We start from the raw sequence: 25,222 nt of genomic DNA, 5'->3' as shown, positions 1-25,222 counted from the left end.
TAGTGGCAAAATATATTTATTATAAATATTTATACATATAACATTGTATTACATCGGTGAAATACATTTTTTGACTAAGGCCCTTCATACACAGGAATACTTAAAAGCTATGTGAGTGCGATGCAACCAACCACAAGTCGCCTACTGATATGCTACATTTAAAGCTGGTTTCAGTACACGGCGCACTGAAGACAATTTCGTTCTTCTTTATTATTAGAAGCATAAAAAACAATCGAAAAGAACAACAAAATAAATATTAATTATGGGGCAGTCGTCTAATGATGTAAAATTAACTTTTTTTTCCAACCTCAATCCAACTCCGCTAAATCCCTTCTTACATATTCTGGTAAATTATAGTTTTATAAAAATGGATATTTTCCCACCCCCTGAACAAATTTAACATTCAAATCATGCTCAGACACCATTTCTGTCAAACAAGTAGTAGATTCGTATGCAGCTAGCGTAGCGTGCTACCAGCACTGTCAGTAGCTTGCAACTGATGTCAAACCCGTTTTCGTAGCGTCGTGTTATGTACGAACACTGGCAAAATAGTATGGCAGATACACTCAAGTCGCTTGTAAGTATCTCCATGTAAGAATGGCCTAAGATTCAGCTGCTGACAAAAATACCAATTATTATAGTCAATGACAATTTGGATAAAGTTTTCTTTGATTGACCTCCAAATTTGGCTAATATTTTTTTGTTACAAATATAATACATACTAGAATAATATTAAAAGTTAATAATTTATCAAGAAAACATAAACCTCAATTTTTATTTTAATTTGTGTTAAATTTCTCTATTATTTTCTTACCCCTAATTCTAAGAATTAAAATGCGGAAGCAATGAAATCTGCATTTTGAACTAGCAATAATGGTTATACATAATTATATGCTTCTATTATTTTAAGTATACATTTCAGTTAATAAGGTGAATAAACATAAAATAAAGTGCATATGAAAACATGCTACTGTACATTACACACAGGTAGAATGAAATATTCATTACGAAAATTCTGATAATATTATTCTGCACCAACTATGAATTCACAATCTGCGTTCAAACATTACTTCATTATAATTCATGAAAAGAATACTGTTAATCCTAAAACAACATAATATTAAAATTTGCTGAACTCAAAGCCTATTTGATGGGCAACGTTGCTGGGTGGACTTAAAAAGAAAATTTAAATATTGTATTTGCAGACTCATGAACAATATGGAGATCTATGATAAGAAATGTTTCTTAACTTTTCCAAAATATCAATTAATTTTATCACAAAATGAAAATCTAAAGAAAATTATGTATGTACAATGTACTTATTAACACAATTCATATTTTCAGCGAATAATAGTACAAATATTAAATATTTTGAGCTAGCATAAAGAATATTTGGAGTGCACAAGCGAGTTATAATTATGAATACATATTTACAACGAAATCAATAAGTCACTAGGTTCTGTCAGTGTTAATACATACATAAGTTCATATTTAGAATCTAGCTAAGTTACTGAAATTCTTGCTGAAAATTCAATAATATGAGGGTGATTTGAAAAGTTTCCGGCCTCATCGACATAAAGTTCGTAAACATAAACTAAAAAAACTCTAGAAAAAAATTTCTATCACCGTCCGATAGATGGTCTTGACATGTGTAAACTGTACAAATTTCAAGTCATTCTGATCATTACTTTTTCTATGGCAATCTCCCAAAGTTGTCACATCGCAATGATAAAATTCCTTCATTTGAATGGAAAGAAGACTCAGGAAATAATCTATGTGTTAGACTCTGTACATGGTGACGCCTTCCCTACATTCACAATGGTCATTTACATTTACACTGGGTGGCCAAATATAAACGTGGTTGTACGATCATTTTAGACGAGGAACATTCCAGGCGCCCGAAAACCGCTACAACTGACAAAATGGTCGATTTAGTTCATCAAACTGTGATGGAAGATCGTCGATTGACTGTTAAGGATATCGCTGAGGCATGTGCGATATCCTCTGAACGAGTACACAAGATTTGCTGTGCTTGTTGACGATCGATCAAAAGAACATACGGACAGACATGTCCCGGGAGTGTCTTAGACTCAATCAATAAAATCCAGTTACAGGAGACTATGTCAAGAAATAAAATTTGTTTTGTTTCGAAATATGTGTTTTTTCTTAAAAGAGGTTGGAAATTTTTGAAATTACCCTCGTACTTCAAGTGTTATAATCAGAAAGAATGATAATATTAACACGCATATAACTAAATTGAATTATCGAGTTCATTCAAATGTTTAGGAATGTCTGGTATCAAATGAAAATAATATTACAATATGACATCAAACATATGCATTAAAATTATAATCAAGCAGTTTTACAATACTTTTGATTCCCAATACCATACCTACTAATTATGTCTTTATGTTGATCCTAATAGAAATAGACAAATTCATTTTAAATTTTCAAACAATATGTTTTTATTGGATGATAAACATAATATGTACACAAAAATCCAAATATGTACACATTTTTACAGTTTCATTTTCAACAACATTTTATAACCAACATGATTTACTGATGAGGAGGTAATTATTATTTTTAACGATGAGTTTAAAATTACAATATTTTTATTCGACATAATCGTTGAATGTACTGAAACAATGATTTAACTTCTAAGCTAAACCGTTGTTAGACAGATCTATATAATGTTTTGAAATGTTAACTAATCCTTAATACAAACTTAATTAAACATAGACAACAGCAAGGCCATCTATGCTTCCTACATAAATAAACTATTAAGTTCTTCCAAGAGATTAATTTATATGCTGCGCTCTTGTGACAAGTTGTCAAACATTATTTGAACCAGCGCTAGAATGAAATATCTCTTTTATAAAAGCAATTCAAACTAATGTTGTAAATAATATACTTACTATTAAAACAGTACATAGCTTAAACAATAAAAATAAATAATGACTTTATATAATTATATTATGTACAAGTAACGCAAAAGGGCTATTTATAAATTAAAGATGATGTCCTACCATAAGTTGACATCTCCAAACTAAAGAACAAAGCGTTAGCTACCGTTAACCTCAAATGTTACTTTCAATGTTTATCATCTCATACATTCCTGTCTCTCTGTATCATATTCATTCCTTCCATAGCCCAGTGGTTTATGCGTATAAAAAAAATGGTTATGGTTCCAAAGTGAAGAAATTATCATTATTTACAGCGCCTTTGAGTTGATTTTGCACAAAAACGATGCTATACAAATCATCCAAATATTATTTATTTATTTTTTCAATTAATTCATTGACACCAGAACTCAGGGCAATTCCCCATAAATATAAATATGTTTCTTTTGTGGTTTTTAATCAATGATTTAAATCAATTAAAATCATTGATTTAAATTTTAAAATAGTGTATAAATAATCTATGTATTTCAGAATTTAATATTGATAAGAGACTGGTGGTGATTTTATAATTTGCTATTATGAGGTACTAATTCATAAAAAGTACATGCCATTATCCCAATATCAAAGCATTCTGAAGATGTTAGAAGCTGAACCAAACAATTGCAATTCTCCCCACTTTGGAATTGAGTATTGTTGCAGTGTTATGTTAAAATAAAACATTGGTAGTTCCTAAAACGGCTGCAACATTATCGTGGGGTGGGAGTGAGGGATCGCCTCGCAGCCTCCACTTTCTCATCACACAGCGTCCTGATCTGCTTTATTGGTTTTATCAGATACACCGGGACGTCGTCATCTCGCCTCTGTTGACAAAACAAAAACAAAACATCCATAAAGTAAAAACCAATGAAAATAAAATAAATATACAGACATACATGCCAAAATAACAAAAATATAAAATAAATTATGAAGCAACGCAATTTATAGACATTTGAACCATATTGCAGAAAGTTGTGGGTAGTGTATATAGAAGAATGACATGGATGAAACTGTGGATTTTAAAAAGATTAGATTAGAAAGAATTGTATACGCAACGCCCTGGCCTGACCAACGCTTTTGACAACTCAGCTCCTAACCGATCTTATGATTATGTTCATTATTGTTTATAATAGTTGAAGTTTAAGTTTAGACTTACGGAATTCAATAGTAATTTCATGATAAAGTGAATGAATAAAAATCTTTACATCGATCCAATAATAATAACAAGCATTAATGAAACATATTATTTTAAATATCATCAGTGTTATAAAACATTAATTGCAAATGGAATCGCAAAAATAACATTTATTTTTTTTGTTAACCTTTCCCTTACTGTGATAAAAAAATCCACACGTTCCGGTGCTGTATAGTCAATACACATCTCAAAATAAGCGATTTAATATAGGAAAAATATGAATATTCATAGTTAATCGCTTATGTTTACTATATTTTATATCAAAAGTGATAATAATTGTAATTTAATTGCTGAAAACATGAAAAAACCATCGGCAGATGCTAAACAAACGTGCAAGGAGTCCTTATCTAACGACGGACCACGACCGACTGCCTGCGGGTGCTTGATGGACGCTGTGCGCACACACACAGCTATGCAGTTGTAGGTATCGATGGTCTAAATACAATTGCGGACGTGTGGATTTCTCATGTTACCACATAGTGAACTAAACAGGACATTAATAGCGTGTCATTTCCTCGCACACTCTTCGCGTAGCAGCGTCACACGGTTGATTGTATTGGTGTATTTTTTCCCGATTTTTAACAAAACTATCTGATTTTTTAATTGAATTTGAAAACTATGTAAAATATTATTTTTTTAATTCAGTGCATAAATGTATAACAGAGGAATACCTAAAATCTGAACCCAGGATTTATTATATCTATAGAGTTATTAAAGTTATTAGAAGCAATGTGTAGTAAATACACACCATAGATAAGGAAAGGTTAAAAATTACTTAGAAGATATGTTGAATCTTGAGAAAAGATAAAAATAATTAGATTACGCACTATGCAATTTTAACAAATATTGGTACATACAAACAAGCAATATAGTATGCAGTTTATATTATAAGTAGCTGTACTTTGTTATACATAATAATATTTAATATTAATTATTCTAAAGATAAACACTACAGTCGCCGAGCAAAACACAGTGAAGATTGTTTATTGTTTCACAAACAAATTAATGTAAATAAACTTTTTAATATATAACAACGCACTCATCTGTAATACAAACTTAATGTGTACTCGCTAGCATTTCTTAATGCACTGAGAAAAATCAGTAATTTCCTACCAATTTCTTAAAATTGGCATTAAATATTAAATTGCTAATCTCTAGAGTCCAATATCGCATGACATTGCTGGGTTAGACAGAACCTTGTTGTTCCAAGGACAAGATAAGTTGTGACATTTTTTTTTAATATATACATATACCCTAAAATGAAAGCTGAAATCAAAAGAATGATACCACAAAATCAACTCCAAATGTGATGTAGATTCACCAGCTTCACGCTTGGAGTGTGAGTTTATGGATACAGTGTACTATAAAGAAAAGCGTATGTAGTTGGGTTTATTTTTTATACAAATCTACAATTTTATTCTGAGATTTTGTTGATAAAATTTTGAAGAGGTAATGTGATTATTTCGTGAAATCATCCACCACCCATTTCCGATGGAAAAGTTGAACATTGAAGACAATATTAACAATTTTTAAATGAATGCAACAGAAAAAGATATGGTCGCATCTAGGTCCTAGATGTGACCGTTCTGTTTTTTTTTTTTCAAATTTTCGTTTAAAATAATTTAATATTGTTCGCTAATATTGTATTTCAACTTGAGGTTAAGTTTCAACTCCTCAAGTTATTCGGATAATAAACATGTTATATTATACAGGGTGGAACGAAAGTCCTCACTCGATTTCCCAAAGCTGGCAAACTTTATTTGTAAATAAAAATAATTATTAAAGTACAATTATTCCAAATCTGTGGGGAGTATAGTGATCCATGGTTTGTCCTCGTGTATTTTCTTCTGTTTACTTAACAAGTGTCAGAGTCGGGATGACATAAGTAAAAATTTAACACTGCCGTCTATATTTCTATGACTTGTTTCTTAGACAGTGTTAAATATATTTTGGTCTGACTAGAAGTGAATTACAATATTTGATTCGCTACAGTAAATTGTATAAATCGCACATAAAAAGTATGGACACAATAATCTCTTAGTTTTACCCTGTTTTGGCGCTACCATACTTTTATGTTTTAAATCGTTACCTGGAAAAGGCACTCTCCTTCGAAATCTAGGAACTGATGCTTCCTTGCCCTCAGTAATAATCCAACCAGCTTGTCATTGATGCGGGTGTAAATCTGAAATCAGTATTTAAATCTAATTAATTTCCAAACAAAGGCGGGAAATCAACAATTTTAGTTAATGAATATTTTCAATATCCCAATCGTTCTACATTAATAAATTGTGACCATTTTACTAACAATATTTTCGGATAGACAATGTAAAAATTTGACATAGTTCTGGGAATTTTTGAACATGAAATTGAATTTGAAATTATTATATTATATCATTCTTTTACTAGAGGTTTTATCCTCATTTTTTATCCTTTTTTTCTTTTTTTAACACAACCACTATGCTAAAGCTAACAATAAAAAAAAAATTGGCGGTGAATCTGTTGACGAAAAAATGAATTTAAAAAATCTTCGGTGAAATTTTCTTGCATCGCCATTCAATTATTGCTTTTTCCATTGTTTTACTAATGGATTGTGTTTTTAGTATACCCAACTTATTATTCACCATAGGGTTTCAATTGCAAATAAATATACATTGACATATAAAAATAAAACAGTCTTAAATGACAGACATATGATATAAAGAAAAATGATTCCAACGAATCTAAAATGGTTGGAATGTTTGGCATTTGGCAATAAATGATTTTCAATAATCATTTTCAAATTTATACCTGAACTTGAAAGACAAAACGCAGCTTAGCTACGGCTAAATAGCAATGTACGCCACTGCAATACATAATTATAATTCTTTAAAGTTGTTGAGAATAAAAGAAGTTAAAGATTGCTTTCTCATCAAAAGATCAAATCTTTAAGAGAATTCCACTCAGAACAAATAGGAAATTGCACTAAATAATAAAAATAAATATTACATCAAATAAGGGTCCAAAAGCGATGACTCGAATCTGGTCGTCTACGATCTCTCCATACTGGTTGATGACCTCGCACAGTTCGAGCATCTCCTTGCAGACGTGTGAGAAGGCCTTCACTCCGCGCGCCTCACTGGCAGAACCGGGGGCGGGTCTGGAATGGTTAAATTAACCAGTAAGTATACAATATCCTATACAAAATAAGAGATTAGACAAAAGAAAAGCAAAATGATTCGATAGAATATGACTAATTGAAACATTAGTTCTAGATTTCTCTGGGAAAGACAAATTAAATGCTGACATTGAATGTTGACTGAGCGTAGCAAAGTCCTGTTTCAACTCAACCACTTTGCATTTCATCTGTTTGTGTATTATATAATTTTTTTTGTGTATTCCAGAACTTCACCCAAAATGACCCAAGACTCAAAACGCATCGAGCATGCCTAATTATGGAGGCAACAGAAACCTACAAAATCCCATTAACATTAAAAAAGAGGACGAGCTAAGCTTGATAGTTTTTGGTATCCAGCAATTGATGGCTACCAAAACTAAATGCTGAAAACCTTTTTAAATGAACTAATTGTACTGAAATACCAGGCCTTAGAGGATAGAAGTGTGCAACACGGAATCGCATCTATGAGAAATACTGTATTTCTCATACGTTCGTAGTATCCTTGAATATGTATCACAAGTGTGGAACCCAGGCTATACAATACATAAAAATAGAATTGAAAGTGTTCAAAATAGATTTTTAAGGTACCTTAACTTCCGCTCTTTCCGATCTCATATTAGTAATGAAGACTCTGCAAAGTACTTCAATATACTTGCCGAAGAAATAAAGCAGATTCGGTAATGTTATTCAAAATTATACATAACTTAATCGATAGTAGTGGTCTTTTTCAACGCCTATTATTCCATGTTCCTAATCGCAACAGCAGACAGTCGCTTACATTTAATCTCCCTTTTTGAAAGAGCAATTCCAAACAATACTCATTTATTTACAGATCCACACATTCAATTAACTTAAATTATTACCATATTGACATTTTTAACTCGACTTTATGCAACATAAAACAAAAACAAGAATTCACTAATCAACATAACTCAAACTAGAAGTTCAATCCCTAATCCCCCTTTGCCTCTTAATCATAATCCTATGTTTTCTCCTTTTCCTCCCCCCCCCCCCCCCCACCCCCCGCTTTATGTTCATATTTTGTATCTAAACAAAAAATTAATTTAAGAAAACACTTCTATACATTGTACTATTCATCAGTGGAAATTTCATAATTGGCATAATTAATTATATAATTATTGTATTGTTGTATAATTACAGATTTGCTATCAACTTTTCCTAAAATATATAAATAAATAAATACATATGTGCAAACTTCACCACCATCTTGTATTACATATCTACCATGATTATGGACAGTGTAATGCTGTCCGAAATGTTAGCTAAAGAAGGAGGTAGCATAACATGGCATAATACCGGGAAAAGAAATCACAATAAAACTTTTGGCCGTGAAAATCTCGAATCATAAGTAGTATTATTATTATTATTATTTAATAAATCAATCCTTTCTTATCTCCAAACGACAATCCAATCGAGCTTAAATTGATTTATATTTGTAGTATCGATGAATGTCGTAGAAGTTTGTTCTATGCTTCCACTACTCTATTTGAAAGGAAATGTTTTCTAGGATTGGATGTAAAAATCGTTTTGTTCATTTTTTTTAGTGTCCACAGAAATTTATATTTGTATTGGTGGTGAATATTTCTTGAAAACCGGGGCAATTATATAGTATAATGTCCAGATAAAATTATCAAAGTCTTAATTAAGTCACGCCTTTCTCTTATTTCTTTTAATGTTGGTAATTTTAGTTCTTCGAGTATATCTTCATATTGCTGGTCTTTCAAAGCCCTTGGTATTTTTGTGAATCATCTCTGTACGCCTGCAAGTATGTATATACATAGTTAAGAAAACTTTAGTTGCCAATATATTTTGGTAAGAAAGAATGAATGTTTTGGAAACACCAAATTGTTTTTTATTGGCAACGGAAGTAAATGTGTTAAAGTATATCAGTCAAGTAACATGATGAACTTACTTTCCGTAATCTTCTCTGCTGAACTTGGGTTTGAGGAGTCCCTTTCCACCGGTGGCGTCGGAGAAGGGGTTGAGCAACTGTCCCTCCTTGTGCTGTGCCACGGCAGTGTTGAAGCGCGCCACCTTGTCCTTCAGGGAGGAGTCCTGGAAACACAAGTACAAACAATCAATCACAAATATCTCCTCATAATAAGCCTTCCTAGGCAGGTGAGTCCTAGAACCACACTGCCAACGCGAGTCACAGACAGTATTTATAGTATATAGTTTAAGTCTAGATATCAGAAGACACTGTACGGATTTAGAGTTTTGTATTGACTTGAGGATCTGCAAACAGTGAGTACTGGTGATATGATGGTGGTTTCTTTTTCGACTAAATGGTTATATGACAAAGGGAACAAGGATAAGAACTATACTAATGTTGTACAGTCTACAGTTCCCAAGCTGTTAATTAAATCAAAATATAAATATTACAAATATGAAAATATAAAATGCAGATAGTTGCCTTTTAAATTAAGGAGAAGCGGAAGGATTTTTTTTTTTAAATTGCTTTGAGCGTGGCCAGCGATTCCAAATATTTACCATATGAATCCTATAATTTCTATACCCGCTATGTATATCCGATTTTTTGACAAAATGATCTGAGTATGACATCTTGTTCACATTTTTGCGAGCAACAAGAGGAGCCTAAAATTGAGTTTCAAAACCCTCCTTATCATGACCAAAAACCATGTTAAAACTGCGAGTGAGAAACCAAATCCGCTATATCATACAGAAAGTCACTATCAAAACCCGCTATATCGGATTCAACGAATCACAAGCAGTTATTTTGCCAAAATACAATATGGCTGCCGCTCTGACGCCACGCTCGTATGTCAAAATGATCTACGCGTGAGTTTCTAAACCCGCCATGTCGCCTCAGTTGACTTTCAAAATCACGAAGTGAGTATCAAAATCCGCTATATCCATTTTATTTATCGAAATTACTTAATTATTGCTAGACATATATAGAAAAATAAAAGCTTTTCGAAATTTTATTACTCCAATTCATTATATAAAAAATTTTAATGCATTTACTTATGTACGCTAGAGATGTGACAGTTTTTTGCGGTTTTCTCCAATTCAATGAAAGTTGATATAGCGGGTATAGAAATTACACGACTCATATATACAATTCATTTACATTTCGCTCCCTGCAATTTGATAGTTGTCTCAAAAAAATACTAGCACCATTTTGAATGCTTCTGTTTAGAATAGGTAACCATGTAATGCAACATATACTATTTTAGAAGCTTGCAAGATTGGGGACAGTTAATCAGTTAAACACATCAGCTGAACAGTTGAAGACGTAAATTGTTACAACGTTGGTGGACAGTGTTGATTATAGAATTGTTGTATTGTATAATTTCAGGTGCTACTTTACTTACAAAATTCTAAGGTTCATTGGAGTGGCTTCATATCAACGTATCGTTAATTTCACTTTATACGCCTTTCGAGAAAATGTTTAACTATTCAAATCTGTCCTTCATTTTGACTTTTGAGATTCTGGTTGCGATAATAAGCAGCTTGTTATAAATGGCTTTCGTCATTTATGATACCAAACAGAAACTTCAATTATTATTTAGATAAGTAGATCCGGAATTATAACTTTTAACTTTCCTAGAAATATTTTATTTTATTTTCAAGGCAGAAACAGAAACTAATCAGAAACGCAAATTTTTGCGCACAGGCCGTTTTCACGGCACGTACAAATATTCTAAGGGAATGAATTAATTTTTAAAAGATTATTTATGCTATCCACTTTCAAGATGTAACAATGGCGATCATGGCAATGGTGATAAAACTATTATCTATTTGTACACAAATTTAGTATGTATTATTATTGTCGGCAGCAACAGCCATTGAGCCATAGCTGTCAGCTGTCAAATTAGTCAAATACATAGATAATATAGATATACCATTCACGTCAAATGGTCGAATATGACAAATCATAGATAAGCCGGCGGCTCACGGATACATCGATGACGGTTCAGACGTTTCAATTTTAGTTAGTCAACTTTTTTTGAACCACAGGACTTCTAGGAAAAACTTGATCAACTTTGTTAAAAGAAGGTTCACATGTCAATTTACTTGTAAGTTTCGAGTTGATCAGCAAAATCGAAACTTTTGTGCCGCTAATTTATTTATTTATTTATTTATTTATTTATTAAACGCCATAAAAGGCTTTTACAGTAATGTGAAACATTGGATTATAAGTACACAGTTCAGGGCTGTCAGAGACTTGACAATTAGAAATAGCATTTTTCATTAAAATAATACATCCACAAGCAGTTTTTATTGATGCTATACATATACATTTCACATATATGTATATATGTGGAATGTATATGTATAGAACACCATATATATGTTACACATAAAGAAGAACACAACAGTCAGTATGATGCAGTACAAACAGACATTTAACATTTCACAAACATATCAATTACATTCATAACCAAGTATTTTTGCCTTGATGCAAGACGGTGAGGTTTTGAAAATATCAAAAAGGTCTGTATACGTGTTGGCAGTGCGGTGAAAACGCGCCAACGGTGAATGATACAAATAGTTAGTGCTATGATTGTCACTGTGGAAGAGATGGTGGAGTCGAGTTGATTTAACAGGGACACGAAAATTTATAACACTTAACATTTGAGGGCAGTCTATGAGATTGTTCAGTAATTTAAAAAGTATAAGAATGTCATTAATAGTTCGCCGGGTAGAAAGAAGTGGTAGATTTAGACCAGACATTAATGTATTATAGCAGATATCAATTACAGGCTGTTTCAATTTGAATTGAACGTATCGAAGAAATTTTCTTTGTACTTTCTCCAAGCGGTGTAAGTTACAGGTATAAATCGGAGACCATACAGGAGATGCATATTCTAGGTGCGATCTCACAAGAGAGCAGTAGAGTAATTAATTGACTCAATGTTTTGAAAAGTCCTTGTGTTACGCATTACAAAACCTAGAATTTGCATGGCCTTATTGGAAATTGTTTCCCAGTGACGATCAAAGGTAAGTTTTCTGTCAAAAATAACACCAAGGTCTTTGATAAATGGTACTAATGCAATTTCATTATTGTTAATTGAATACGATATGGTTATTGGAGTCCGTGAACGGTAAAAACACATGTGGAAACACTTTTTTACGTTTAGGAATAATTTGTTTATTTCACACCAGCTAGCAAGTCTATCTATATTATGCTGAAGGATAAGTGCATCATTTAAACATTTTATAATCTTAAAAAGCTTTAGGTCATCTGCAAATAGAATGAATTTGACATTTTCGAAACATAAAGATAAATCATTTATAAACAATACGAAGAGAAGTGGGCCCAGATGAGAGCCTTGAGGAACTCCAGATGTTACTTTAAATTTATATGAGACTTTATTATTTAATTTTACCATCAGTTCGCGGTTACAGAGGTAACTATTCAACCATTTTAGGAATGATCCATGTATACCAAGGGCTTGCAGTTTCGCGAGAAGGATATTAATATTTACTTTATCAAAGGCTTTTGAAAAGTCAGTATATATTGAATCTACTTGTGCACGAGACGTGAAAGCTTCACAGATATAGTGTTCATACAATAGAAGATTGGTTGTGGTAGACCGACCGGTCACAAAACCATGCTGTTCTGGAGTAATAATATGCCTAAACTTAACAGCAATTTTATCTAAGACAATACTTTCAAACATTTTCGGGGTGGTAGACAGTATGCAAATTGGTCTATAATTTAAAACACAATTTTTATCACCTGATTTAAATACAGGTGTCAAGTGATTAAGTTTCCAAGGATCAGGATATATTCCAGTTTGAAGTGACAGATTGAATATGTGTTGAAGTGGAGCTGCTATAAACTGAGCGCATTCCTTTATGAATACCGGTGGAATTTTGTCAGAACCTGACCCTTTCTTACAATCTAGAGATCTGATCTTTGTATTAACATCATCCAGAGAAATGTGGCATGTTGATATGTCAGTTACATTGGTGTATTTAAATTCAGGTATAGTTACATTATCATTTTTCTGTACATAAACACTTGAGAAATGATCAGCAAAGAGGTCAACTATTTCTTGATCACTGTCAGCATGTTTTCGCCCTGAATACATTGATCGAGGACAGCCGTTGTTGTCTTTAAGAGAATTCACATAATTCCAAAAATGTTTTGGATTTGACTTGATAGTCTGCTCTACATCTGTAATATAATCTGAATAGCATTTTTTAGATAGACTTTTACATTTATTTCGTAAAACAGAAAAAATTTTATAGCAGTCAGTGGAGTTATCGGATTTAAAGTTAATGTGGGCAATTTTTTTACATTGAATGAGTTTTTTTAGTTCAGTACTAACCCATTTTGGGTAACAGTCGTTACGTTTTACAATAGAAGTTGGTATGCAATTTTCAATAGTATCATAAAGGTTTGAGTTGAACACATTTGTTGCTTCTTCTACGTTTGTAGACATAAAAATGCGGGACCAATTGAGCGAAGAATAATAATAGCGATGATAATTTTTTAATGCGCTTGACTGAAGCGTGCGGTTATTTATGCTATATTTTTCCTAAATATGGTAAAAAATGCTATCTATATACGTAATAGGCAATAATAACGTATATTATATATTATTACTATTTTAACACAAAACTCTATTTTTCGAAAATATTCTTCCCTTCTAGAAAACATACATACTCTTCCTTCATGATTCTACCAGTGCCAAGTTCTAACTAACCAAATGTATTATCAGAGCAAATTATAAAAATAAAACAAATTAAATGAAAAAAAAACAATTTTCAGTTAAAATTGATGAAAAATATGATAATTAATGACAAACAGTAGTTCATTATATTCAGCTTGTCTGAATAGAATGTTATTTTAGAGGGTGTCTCGGTTTTTGACTTCGCACGTACACAGTATAAAAACGGTTGGCATCTTAAAATGTATAAAATGTTATGTAGGTTTTTTAATGCGCGCAAAACATCTTATTAATACATTTTAAACACAAAGTAATTGAGATTAAATACCGTCACACCGTGTCAGACAGGAGTTCTGACGTCTTTTACCCAGCACAGTTAGATATAATATCCACAAACATGCGCATGTTATCATCGGGCATGAACGAATTTTTGGACGTAAATAAATGGACACTAAGAATCTCTAAAATAATGTAAACATCATAATATTTTGTCTCGCACAAACGGGCTTCTTGTTTTTGTAGAGATCTATTCTCGCGCGACTTACGTGGGTGTCTACGTGTCTATGTGCCTACATTACCAAGAAATAATAAAAACATTTCTAAGTAAGGTGTGAGATAAACAAGTTTTTTGTTCAGCTTTACTTTAAAAGTCTTGATGGCAACACCGGTGCTGGTGGCCAGTTATAGCGATTCAGACGTTTCAATTTCAGTTGTTTTAATCAAGTTTTTTTTTTTAAATCTTGTCGGTCAATAAAAGTTGGTGGACTAAAATTGAAACGTCTGAATTGCTATTTGCCGCCAATTTGTTATTCTTATTGGCTAGTTCAGACGTTTCAAATTTCAACTCGACACTGCATATTGACAAGTCCGAATTTTATTTCAACAAAGTTGATCAAGTTTTTTATTATAAATCTTGACGTTCAATATAAGTTGATCAACTGATATTGAAATAACTAAATCCACTGATGTGACGAAAGTTGGACTATAAAAGTTTCAATTAAAATTAATTGTTTTTAAAAATGCTCCCCAAAAACATCGAAAACATAATTAAATAACATTCTCCCGCACTCCGAATTTCTAAAGATTTATTACTCTTGAAAAATTTATAACACTCTTGATAAGTTTTAAAGTTCCTAAAAAATAAAAGATAATATCTATAAATTTGTGGGGCCGGCCGGAACGGGAATTATACAAAATTTCCTCGATAGAAAAACATCGGAAAGTGTGCCTCGAAAATTATTAAAAAAATATTTTGTTCTGTTATTTAACTTGTTAGGTATAAGTCTGAAAAAATTACAGTGTATCTTTAAATGCAACTTAGGCATCTGTCGACAGAATTTCGCTCTTCTTTCGAGTTCACAATTTTCGTTAAAATATTATTGTTTTTTTTTTAAATGAACACTCTAACATTCGTGTTTACCCCTTTTCAAATCATCTTCTTCTTCTTTTTGAACGCTTTCTACGGAGCATTGAGTTAACAGTTAAAGTGTAAGACAACAATATATAATAAACAAAAAAAACATTTTGTAATAAAAACACATAAATTTGTTTTTGACCACTATTGTTTTATTTTCACTCTACCGGTTTCGAAAGAACCCTTCCTTCGTCAGGAGAATATTAAAAACTGACAGTTTTTACAGTTTTTAATATTCTCCTGACGAAGGAAGGGTTCTTCCGTAACCGGTAGAGTGAAAATAAAACAATAGTGGTCAAAAACAAATTTATGTGTTTTTATTATAAATTATGATGAGCCACGAAGTGAATGCTTTTTACAATTAAAACATTTTGTGTTCCGTGTGAAGATATAAAACAATATAGAACGAACAGTAAAAAAAATGTGAAGCTTCTGTAATATTTTTAACTATAAGTTCAAACTAATTTGAATAAAAGCGATATTCTATTTATAAAAATTATGCAATAGTAGGTACCGAGGTACACCACTTTCAAAACTTGACTAACCTAACTTTTCAACTCAGAGAAAATCTCTGAAAATTGATATTTTTCTCTGTACGACGCCAATCTGAAACAGCGGCAAAACTTATTTCTGTAATCTTTTACCATTGCTGGCCACGCTTCACGAGAAGATTTTTTGAAATAACACTTCAATTCAACTTGATCTCTATAAAACCCAACTAATTATATACAGGAGAATGAAAAAAAAACTACATATAAAATTACAAATACATTGAAAATTTGCTTTTGCACTAGCCAATTTTTTTTACATCGTGATTTATTTTTGGGATCTTATGCCGTCTTGTGCAATCTCCTTCTTTAGCCAACGCTTTGGACGGCGTTACAGCATTACCGTACCTCCGAAGTTTTCGTAAAGATGGGCCTAATATATTGGAAATGTCAAAAGTTGGAGGTATAATGAATTAATTCAAATCTTGGAAGCGAAACTTCCCGACATCCGATCGAGCAGCACCAACTCAGCAGGTTTCGATGTCAATGTCGATGACATCTCGGTAACATGACGCGTTGTCGATGACAATTCATTCTATTATTTTATTTTTCATCTTCATTATTTTTCATCTTTTTTTGTGGGAGTTCTTTGGACTTACGCTATTTAGAGAAAACCTCCATTGCCGATAATGATTTTATTGATTATGTTTTCCAATGATGAAGGCAGGCCGTCTGCCCATTAATTGATTAAATATAACTTATGTAAGTATGCGTAGGTAGATACACTTAACTGCGATACTGATTAGATAGGGTTTATCCGTGCAATAGATAGAGAATAACATAATATTTGATAAAATTACTTTCCACAATAAAGGGTAACTTTTATAATTTCGAGTATATCCGTGTCGTACTTGCAGGAATATTACTTGTATATTTGTACTAGGTATTGCATACATAAAGAACTAGAGGTGTATATCTCTACATAATTAATTTATAAGTATTTTCTTTCTCCACACATAAGGTGCTGAGGAAAATATTTCCGTCTGGGCTAATGTCACCTTTGAGAATGCTGTGTGTAAGGTCTTTTATTTGAAGGGGAAGGAGTGGACATGGCTCTTGGATAGACCCAGTTGTAGGAGAAATTAAAAACAGATGCCGGACAGTTGTGAGATGAGAAGGCTGACAGAGATATTAAAAGAAGGGTAAATGCAGGTAACTCCATTAATGGAGGACGCAGATGACGCTAACATGAAATGTCCAAGGAAGCGAAGCCAGCAGACTACAATGAAGTGCTGGTATCTACCCTGATGTATGAGTATGGCAGTGAGGCCTGGAACTGGCAGACAAAGGATGAAAGTAGATAGAATGCCGTAGAAATGAGATCCCTGAGGCGTATGACTTGTAAAAACATATATGATCGTGTTAGAAATGTGGAGATTCGCAAATGGTTTGGGCATATAGACTATACAGTTCATTTTTGTTGAAGGGCAAATTAAGAATTTCTGGCCCCCGAAAAGCGATAATTTTGCCCATTTCATGCTTCATTTTTGCTAGACAGCGCACTCACTTTTTTGAGGTTATGAAAACGTGATTGCGCGGAAAAAAAAGACCGCGCTGTTGAAAATTTACGTTAAAAACGCGGTAAATAAATGTTGGAAGCTTAATCAGAAGTCGTAATAACATAATATTTTCATGGAAAATATTTCACCGTAACATTTGATGAAAAAAATCGTAAATGGAGGTGATCGGATCATTGAAATTTTAAAATATCTGTGTTCAGTTAAGTTTGAACATCGTAGATAGATTTGTTTGTAATTATCGACTAGGCACTAATTCGCCTTTGAGGTAGAGGTGAGGCGTATTTATCGTACCCAGTAAAAGTACCGGGTATTTCCATGCGATACTTTGTACTTGTGACAGATCTCTAAAATACCTGGTTCCAAAATACTCATGAGTATTTTATACCGGGACTAAATATTTTTAATAGGTAGGTACTTTTACCAGGTATTTTTGACAAGTATTTTTAGTAGGTATTTTTGATGGGTATTTTCAGTAGGTATTTTCGATGGGTATTTTTGATGGGTATTTTTAGTAGGTATTTTTGAAGGGTATTTTGGATGGGTATTTTTGATGGGTATTTCTAGTAGGTATTTCTGGTAGGTATTTTCGATGGGTATTTTCGTTGGGTATTTTTAGTAGGCATTTATGATAGGTATTTTCTTGACCTGATATTTTTTGGAAATGGAATTCCGTAGCTACCCCCCCCCCCCCATGGAATTGTTCAGCGAATTTCTGTAACAACCCCCCCCCCCATGGATTTCAAAATTTTGTGGGGAGTACTTAGTTTATTTTTTGTGGGGAATAATGATTTTCAGAAATTCTGTAACAACCCCCCCCCCCACGGATAATAAAACGGGGAATCAAGCTCCCATAGAATATTTGTGGGGAATATGTGGGCAGAATTTATGCGAGTTCATTAGAATTACTTATTATGAATTAATACTTTTGAGTATTTTGTCACCGGTATTTTTTTGTAACTGTACTCATTGTACCCAGTAACGAAAAGTACTCATAGGACCCACCTCTACTTTGAGGTGCGTCAACATCGCAAGAATGGTAGTTACTTAGAATAATAATATTCTCGGGTAATGTTGCCAGATGGACGGTTTCGGAATGGCGAAATCAGGTACGAAGTTCTTGAATTTCAAAATGTCTTCATGACAAACACCACTGTAACAAGTTACTACAATTGGTTTTACTAGAAGTGCTATCTATAATGCTATGTATTCATACGCTAGCCAAACTGCCGAGCTGAACCTAAAGTGTCAGCTACACTACTCGCTTCGACGCTTCGACGAAGTCCTCGACGAAGTTAGCCGAAGTTCGAAGTGCGTGCCCACACACTCGTGCAACTTCGCGAGTAACGCTTCGAGTCCTTTGACTCGGGCGCATTTACCGACAACAATCGGAAGTCGGGCGAAGCGAAGCGAAGTTGCCCGAAGCGAAGTGAAGTTCGTGCCCACACTATCGTATTCGGTCAACTTCGATCAACTTCGCGAGTAGTGTAGCTGGGCTTTCAACTTATGGGAAATGAACGAAGTATTCGAAAATGGCGCGAAACGCCGCTTGCAATTGCTTCGTTACTTTCCCTATTTCGTAGCTCGGTTCGGAAATATATACGTACCATTACGATTAACAAATTTGCTGTTTCTATGTGACGTTTCGCAATCATTTTAACAATCATAATATGCATCAATACACACAATCCCAAGATCGTGTGTTGTGTCGTAGATACCGTAGGTAGGTATAATAGGTAGGTATTATAGGTATCGTAGATAGGTATCATATGAAGGTACTGTATATGCATCAATACACATAATCTCAAGAGCGTGTGTTGTGTTGGTACTGTATGTGAAGGTAGGAACTGTAGGTGTAGTTAGGTACCTTAGGTTTTACCTAAAATATTTAATTTTCGGAGCCGAAAAGTAGCCGATATGGGTATCATGCTACGCGTGTAGAACTACACAATCCGATTGACTAACTACTAAATTGAATAGCCTTGCTTCATCCACATTCAAACATCAGATCATAAATACAACAGTAAGCACACACCCCTTGCTTCATCCTCATTCAAACATCAAATCAAAAATATAAAAGTAGGAACACACCTCTTGCTTCATCCACATTCTAAAATTATATCACACACCATTTTTTAAACCAATTAGTTGCCTGCAACGGGCAAACATCCAAATTAAATACCAAAACCCATATTATTTTTGTTTTTACATCAGTTTACATAAATATTTTAGTTGCCGGAAACGGGCAAATACCGAGTGGGAAAGTAAAAATAACACAATGTCCACACTAAATCCATTTTTAACTGTGAACATGAATATGCACGGTGAGAAAGAAAGCAATGCAAATAATAACAATTATCAGCCGTGGGAAATGATGCATCTATAATAATGCAAAGGCTTCGTTCAATGTATAATTATGGCCAGGGCCTTATAAAATAACCCATGCAATCGATATTCCAACCGGTAGACAAAATAACCTTTTGTCTTTCCTTTTCTACATATCTTATTTTCGCTATGTATTTATTTTGTATCGTAAGCCGTGTACAGGGTTTTCCAATAAGAGGTGTTAGTTTGATATTCAATCGTAAAAGATCAATGGTTTCGTTGCTTGTGTGGCACGTAGCGCCGTCTTGTTGAAAATATACGTTGTCCAGATCAATACCATCCAATTCCGGCCATAAAAAATCATTAATCATCTCTTAATAGCACAATCCATTCACCGTAACTGTTGCTCCAGCCTCATTTTCGAAAAAGTAAGGTCCAATGACTCCACCGGACCATAAACCGCACCAAACAGTCACACGTTGAGGATAAAGAAGCTTTTCAACAATAACTTTTGGGTTTTCCGAGCCCCAGATGCGACAATTTTGCTTGTTGACGAAGCCACCGAGGTGGAAATGGGCCTCATCACTCAAAATGATTTGCGTTTGATTCACTCAAGTGAATTTTAATAATTTCAGTGCGTTGTTGAAGCGTGTATTGTTCCATTTTTATTGCATGAAAATAAAACTTTTGAACACCTTAAGTAAACAAAGGAAAATATTAGCAGGCGTTCCTCAAGATTCCATATTAGGCCCAATTTTATATATTATTTATGTATCTTTTATCAAGTACATTTTTAAACATGTAAAACACTTTGTATATGCGGACGATACTGCATTGGTGATTTCTCGCAGTGATTTGCAATTATGTATTGAACTATTACAAAAAGATTACATTGAACTTTTGAAATGGTCTCACGACTCTGGTTTAATTATAAATGCCAAAAAAACTAAATTGATACATATTAGATCACCCAATGCTAAGGCAAATATTATTACACCTGAAATAAAGACACACACTTCAAATTGCCTACATGTTGGTATTCCTGCAATATGTAAATGTGAAAATATTGAACTGGTCACAGAGTATGTATATTTAGGTATTATTATTGATTGTTTTTTCAAATGGGACTTACAAATAAATCAAGTCTGTGAACGTCTGAGATCTATTGTTAATAGATTATATCAATTAAAAATCGATGTTCCAATACGTACACTTAGAATAATTTATTTATCACTAGCTGAATCTATTATAAGGTATGGAATCACAGCTTGGGGACTTTCATGTACAACAAATATAAACCATGTTCAATCAGTTCAAAATTCACTAGTTAAATTATTAGCTCATAATAGTTTATACGAACAAAGGCATAATGTTCCATACCTTTATCAGAATCTAAAAATTTTCTCAGTAAGATCAATTCTGTGGTATGAAATTATATTTCAGCATATGAATAGCCCTATATACATAAATAGACTGGACCACACTTACAATACTCGTTTTACGTTAAATGAAGGACTAATTGTACCTAAGCATTTAAACAAATATCTACAAAGAACACTGGACTAAATGATACCTAGTTGCTTAAATATGTTACCTGCTGAAATAAAAAAAATGTACAAATGTAAAAACAAATATTTTAATGTTGAAAAATTGGCTCGCTTAAAAGAAATAGTTTGTATTAGAGTCTAATACAAACTATTGGTAGATACTATCACTGTCGTCTGTCGTGTATATGTTTTTATATTTTTAAAAAAAATTGTAATTTTTTATTTTTATCACTTTTGTCATTAAGTAAAATAAGTTTTATCTTTTTTTAATATTTTTTATGTGAAAAGTTGCCATCGACAAACTACTGAAAAGTAGTTTATTGGAACTGTTCTGTTTTTTTTTCTTATTTTATTTTATTATTTACTGTAATATATATTTTTGTCTTGCTTTCTTTAAATAAAAAAAAATTAAATAAAATGGCGTAGTTTCTACTTGTCATATGTCAAAAAATGACAGCTTCAAAAGTAACATCTACCGAAATAGCGGGCTATTCAAAATAACACCTCTTATTGGAAAACCCTGTATTTGTCCAATTACCACTTAATAATAAAATATTTTTTTACATATCATATTTATATACCCGTGTTCAATAAGGTATTATCACTGTTTTTTTTTAATTCTTCAAAATAAATTACTTTAGTTAAAACATGTTTTATTTTATTATATATTTATATATTATATATTGACCATAAATTTTCTATGACGATTTAAAATGTGCCATTTTCTTTGTATGTTCGTTTTTATTCGTGAATTCGGCGGCGTTGACGTTGACGACAGCCGTCTTACCAGCCAGTGGCGTTTTCTATGTCATTATGACGTTGTAGCCAGTTGGAATCATTTCGGAATGTGCCATTTTTGAACGTTTTTAAAATCAATAATTACGGATGAAAATAATAAAATAACACATTTTTAGTACGATGATCAGAATCAGAAAAAATAAACTTCCACACAATTTTAACGGTATTCATAGTTATTACACATTATTGTATTTCAATACTGATGTTTTAGCATACGTTTTTTTTAAATATCTTATACATTTGAATTTATTACAATGGTTTTTAAAATCCATGCATTATTGATTATTGTATGTTGTGCACTAAAAATGCAATTTTGATAAATATTCCATTAAATACCCTGTTAAATTTTATGTTCTATTTCTAAATGTTGATAAAAATAACAATTTCGCAAACGATAAAATATGGTCGCTTTGAGTTAAGAATATACTTTTCTACTGATGGAGGAAGGTAAATTTGTGGCTTCTCGTTATATGTGTACTCTTGTTGTATGATTAATATTGTAAACATGTTACTATTTTCCAATTATTATATAAAATGTAAAACACGAAATGAGAAACATTCTTTAGATTTCTACCCACCCCTCCTACCCTTTTCCTTCCTAAAAATTTCTCTCCTTCCTCCCCAAAAAATACCCCACACAGCATCCCCAAATATGACAAAGGCCTCGAGGGATTTTTTTTCCTCAGGCCCACCTGTGTGAAGCTAATGAAAAAAAGAAGATAATGTTAAGTATATCAACAGCCCTTGAATTGATTTTTCACGACAAAAATAAAAAGTGCTCTACAAATTATCAAATTATTTTTTAGAGATAAAAGGTATTCAAGTCGATGCCTGTAGAAGTTTTTGATAGAGTGCATGATTTAGACATATCTTAAAATATAAAAATCACGTGTCACTGTGTTATCACACGCTAATCTCCGAAACCGCCGAACCGATTTTAATGAAATTTTATGTATGATTAGTTCCAGTTTTAAATATAGTATATTGAAATTTTGAACCCGATAGGTGGCGCTGTTGTCAAGATCTAAAAGAAAAAAAAATTAAACGAATTTAATTTTTTTTTCAGATTTCTCATCCAAAAATAGATACAACCACAAATTTTAACTTCAATATACAGATGGCGGTCTGTGGCAGGACAACGTCTACCCAAGCCTACTAGTAGAATTAGACAATTCTTTCATGTTTATTTCCGTCAAGAGCGATACAAATAAAAATGTAAACAATGTTTGATTTTTTAAAATTTACTAACTTTTTATATTATTAATCATTATAATTAACAAAATAGAAAATTCCAAATAAACTTGAAAGTTACAATAACTGAATTAAATTTAAGTTAATTTACACTTCGTTCTAGATTGAAAGGAAAAACACGATTATCACCAAGTTCACGAGTAGAAAGAATGATATGACATTACACAGAAACGTTAAGCAAAATGGAATCTCTAAATTAGGTAGTTAAGATATTATATATGCCGGTTTATTATTAATCCATGATAAAGTTACCAAAAAACAAAGACAAGGGAAGAAATTTTACCCAAAATGATATATTTTTATTTTTGCCTTTTGTGCCAATTCAAGTGTCAAGGGTCAAGGTCAGCATCTATTGCACTGTTAACCAATTAAGTTCCCATTGAAAATCTATTTCGGCTAAGTATTGTTCATATTGCTCTATTTGGAGCAATAATGGTTTTATATGGTGATTGTGGTTTTCTGGATTTTTTAAAAAGAAATCTTCTAATAAAGAAATCATCTTTCCAATTTTCATCAGCTTGCATGGATAGAGTAGTTACAGTGGAAAGAGTAACACCGGTCCTTTGACCGATGCAAAATTATAACCGGTTCGCTGATCGAAGTTTTAATCTAACAACCGGTTGGCGCGAACCGGAATGAATATCTGCATTGCCTACCCGGTTCCCTTTTTAAAGAAATCTGGAACACCAGTTTTAACTGGACTACAATCTTATTTATGAAATATAAATAGATATTACTGTTCTAATAACCGTTTACTTAAAACTGTATCATACATAAAAGTAGTCTAATTATCAAGAAATTTTCGTTCGGATAAAACGAAGAAAATGGTCACCGCCCGCCATTGTTGTCATTTTGTCAACACGTGACTGATTTATTTTGTGAATTTCTTTTGACGTCTTGATGATGCTTCAATCAATGACAGTACCTACTTCTTAATTAAAAACGCAGTTCAGTATGCAATTTGCTTGAGGGCCAATAAATCACAGCAGACATTTTAAATTCCGATCGAATGATCTCTCTAGAAATCTGCCAGATAACTAAACGAACTGGCAATGTGTTCAATACCTTCATATTATTATTTACGTAGGCCAAATTGTATGAGTTCTTGAGATCAATATTAGGAAAATTAACTTAGGAAGGTAGGAACTTATTATATTCATGCGAAACAATATTGGTCGCGAGATAAGACAAGTTTGTGAAAGGCAATGCAACGTTTGCAGCAATTAAGACGAGACAATACCCTTAAATAAAGTCAGAATCTTAACGACGTAAGTGAAGCAGACGTGCACTGGTGTATTGGACAGACCTGCGGTTGAATTTGCCATATCAAATATCTAAAATAAAGTGAGAATCTTAACGACATAAGTGATAAAGTCGTGTAAAAACAATATTCAGCAATAAAGCAGGCCTAGAAAATCTATCTCTTCTTGGGGTTATTTTAATTATTTTTTATGAACGTATTACTAAAATTTCTAATGTTTTTAGAGGGATTCCTCGAAAATCTGGTGCTTACCGCTAATTTTATTTTATTCATTTTACTTTAACCATTTTACATAAAATATTTTAATGGTGAGGTCCTGTTTTTATCAATCTTAAGTATAAATAACTTACATCCCTCTAGAAAAATTAGAGATTATAGTAATACGTTCATCAGAAATAATTAAAACGTGAGCGTCGAGCGAACCCCGTTATTAAAGCACTATGTCGCCTTAATATCGCCCGAAAATTATCCCCAATCGAAGTCATTGATAAATATTCTTACTGTGAAAAAGCATATCAGCGATGTTTAACTCTTTCGCAAACTGTCCGGACCGATGAAAAGTCGGTAGGTATGTATGTATCAAACTCCTGGTTGAGTAAGACGGTTGA

General features: G+C 32.6%; 1 protein-coding gene across 2 annotated transcripts in view; it reads right to left on the bottom strand.

Moving 5' to 3' along the window:
- The window catches only part of LOC149409440 (actin-binding Rho-activating protein), a 69,985-nt gene continuing 44,763 nt past the window's right edge, over nucleotides 1-25,222 (bottom strand). For both annotated transcript variants that reach the window (XM_089649818.1, XM_089649817.1), the window contains exons 2-5: nucleotides 9,222-9,364; nucleotides 7,120-7,270; nucleotides 6,224-6,316; nucleotides 1-3,763 (exon numbers count right to left, since the gene is read on the bottom strand). In XM_089649818.1, coding sequence (XP_089505944.1) covers nucleotides 3,650-3,763; nucleotides 6,224-6,316; nucleotides 7,120-7,270; nucleotides 9,222-9,364 — 501 coding nt within the window. In that variant the 3' untranslated portion in view covers nucleotides 1-3,649. The remainder of the gene's footprint in view (nucleotides 3,764-6,223; nucleotides 6,317-7,119; nucleotides 7,271-9,221; nucleotides 9,365-25,222) is intronic.

Source organism: Hesperophylax consimilis, chromosome 31 (assembly GCF_061612785.1).
Source record: "Hesperophylax consimilis isolate HC1 chromosome 31, BYU_Hcon_1.0, whole genome shotgun sequence".
In the NCBI taxonomy this organism is placed as follows: Eukaryota; Metazoa; Arthropoda; class Insecta; order Trichoptera; family Limnephilidae; genus Hesperophylax; species Hesperophylax consimilis.
Note: the sequence above shows the minus strand (reverse complement) of the source record. Positions and strands in the feature narration are given on the sequence as shown.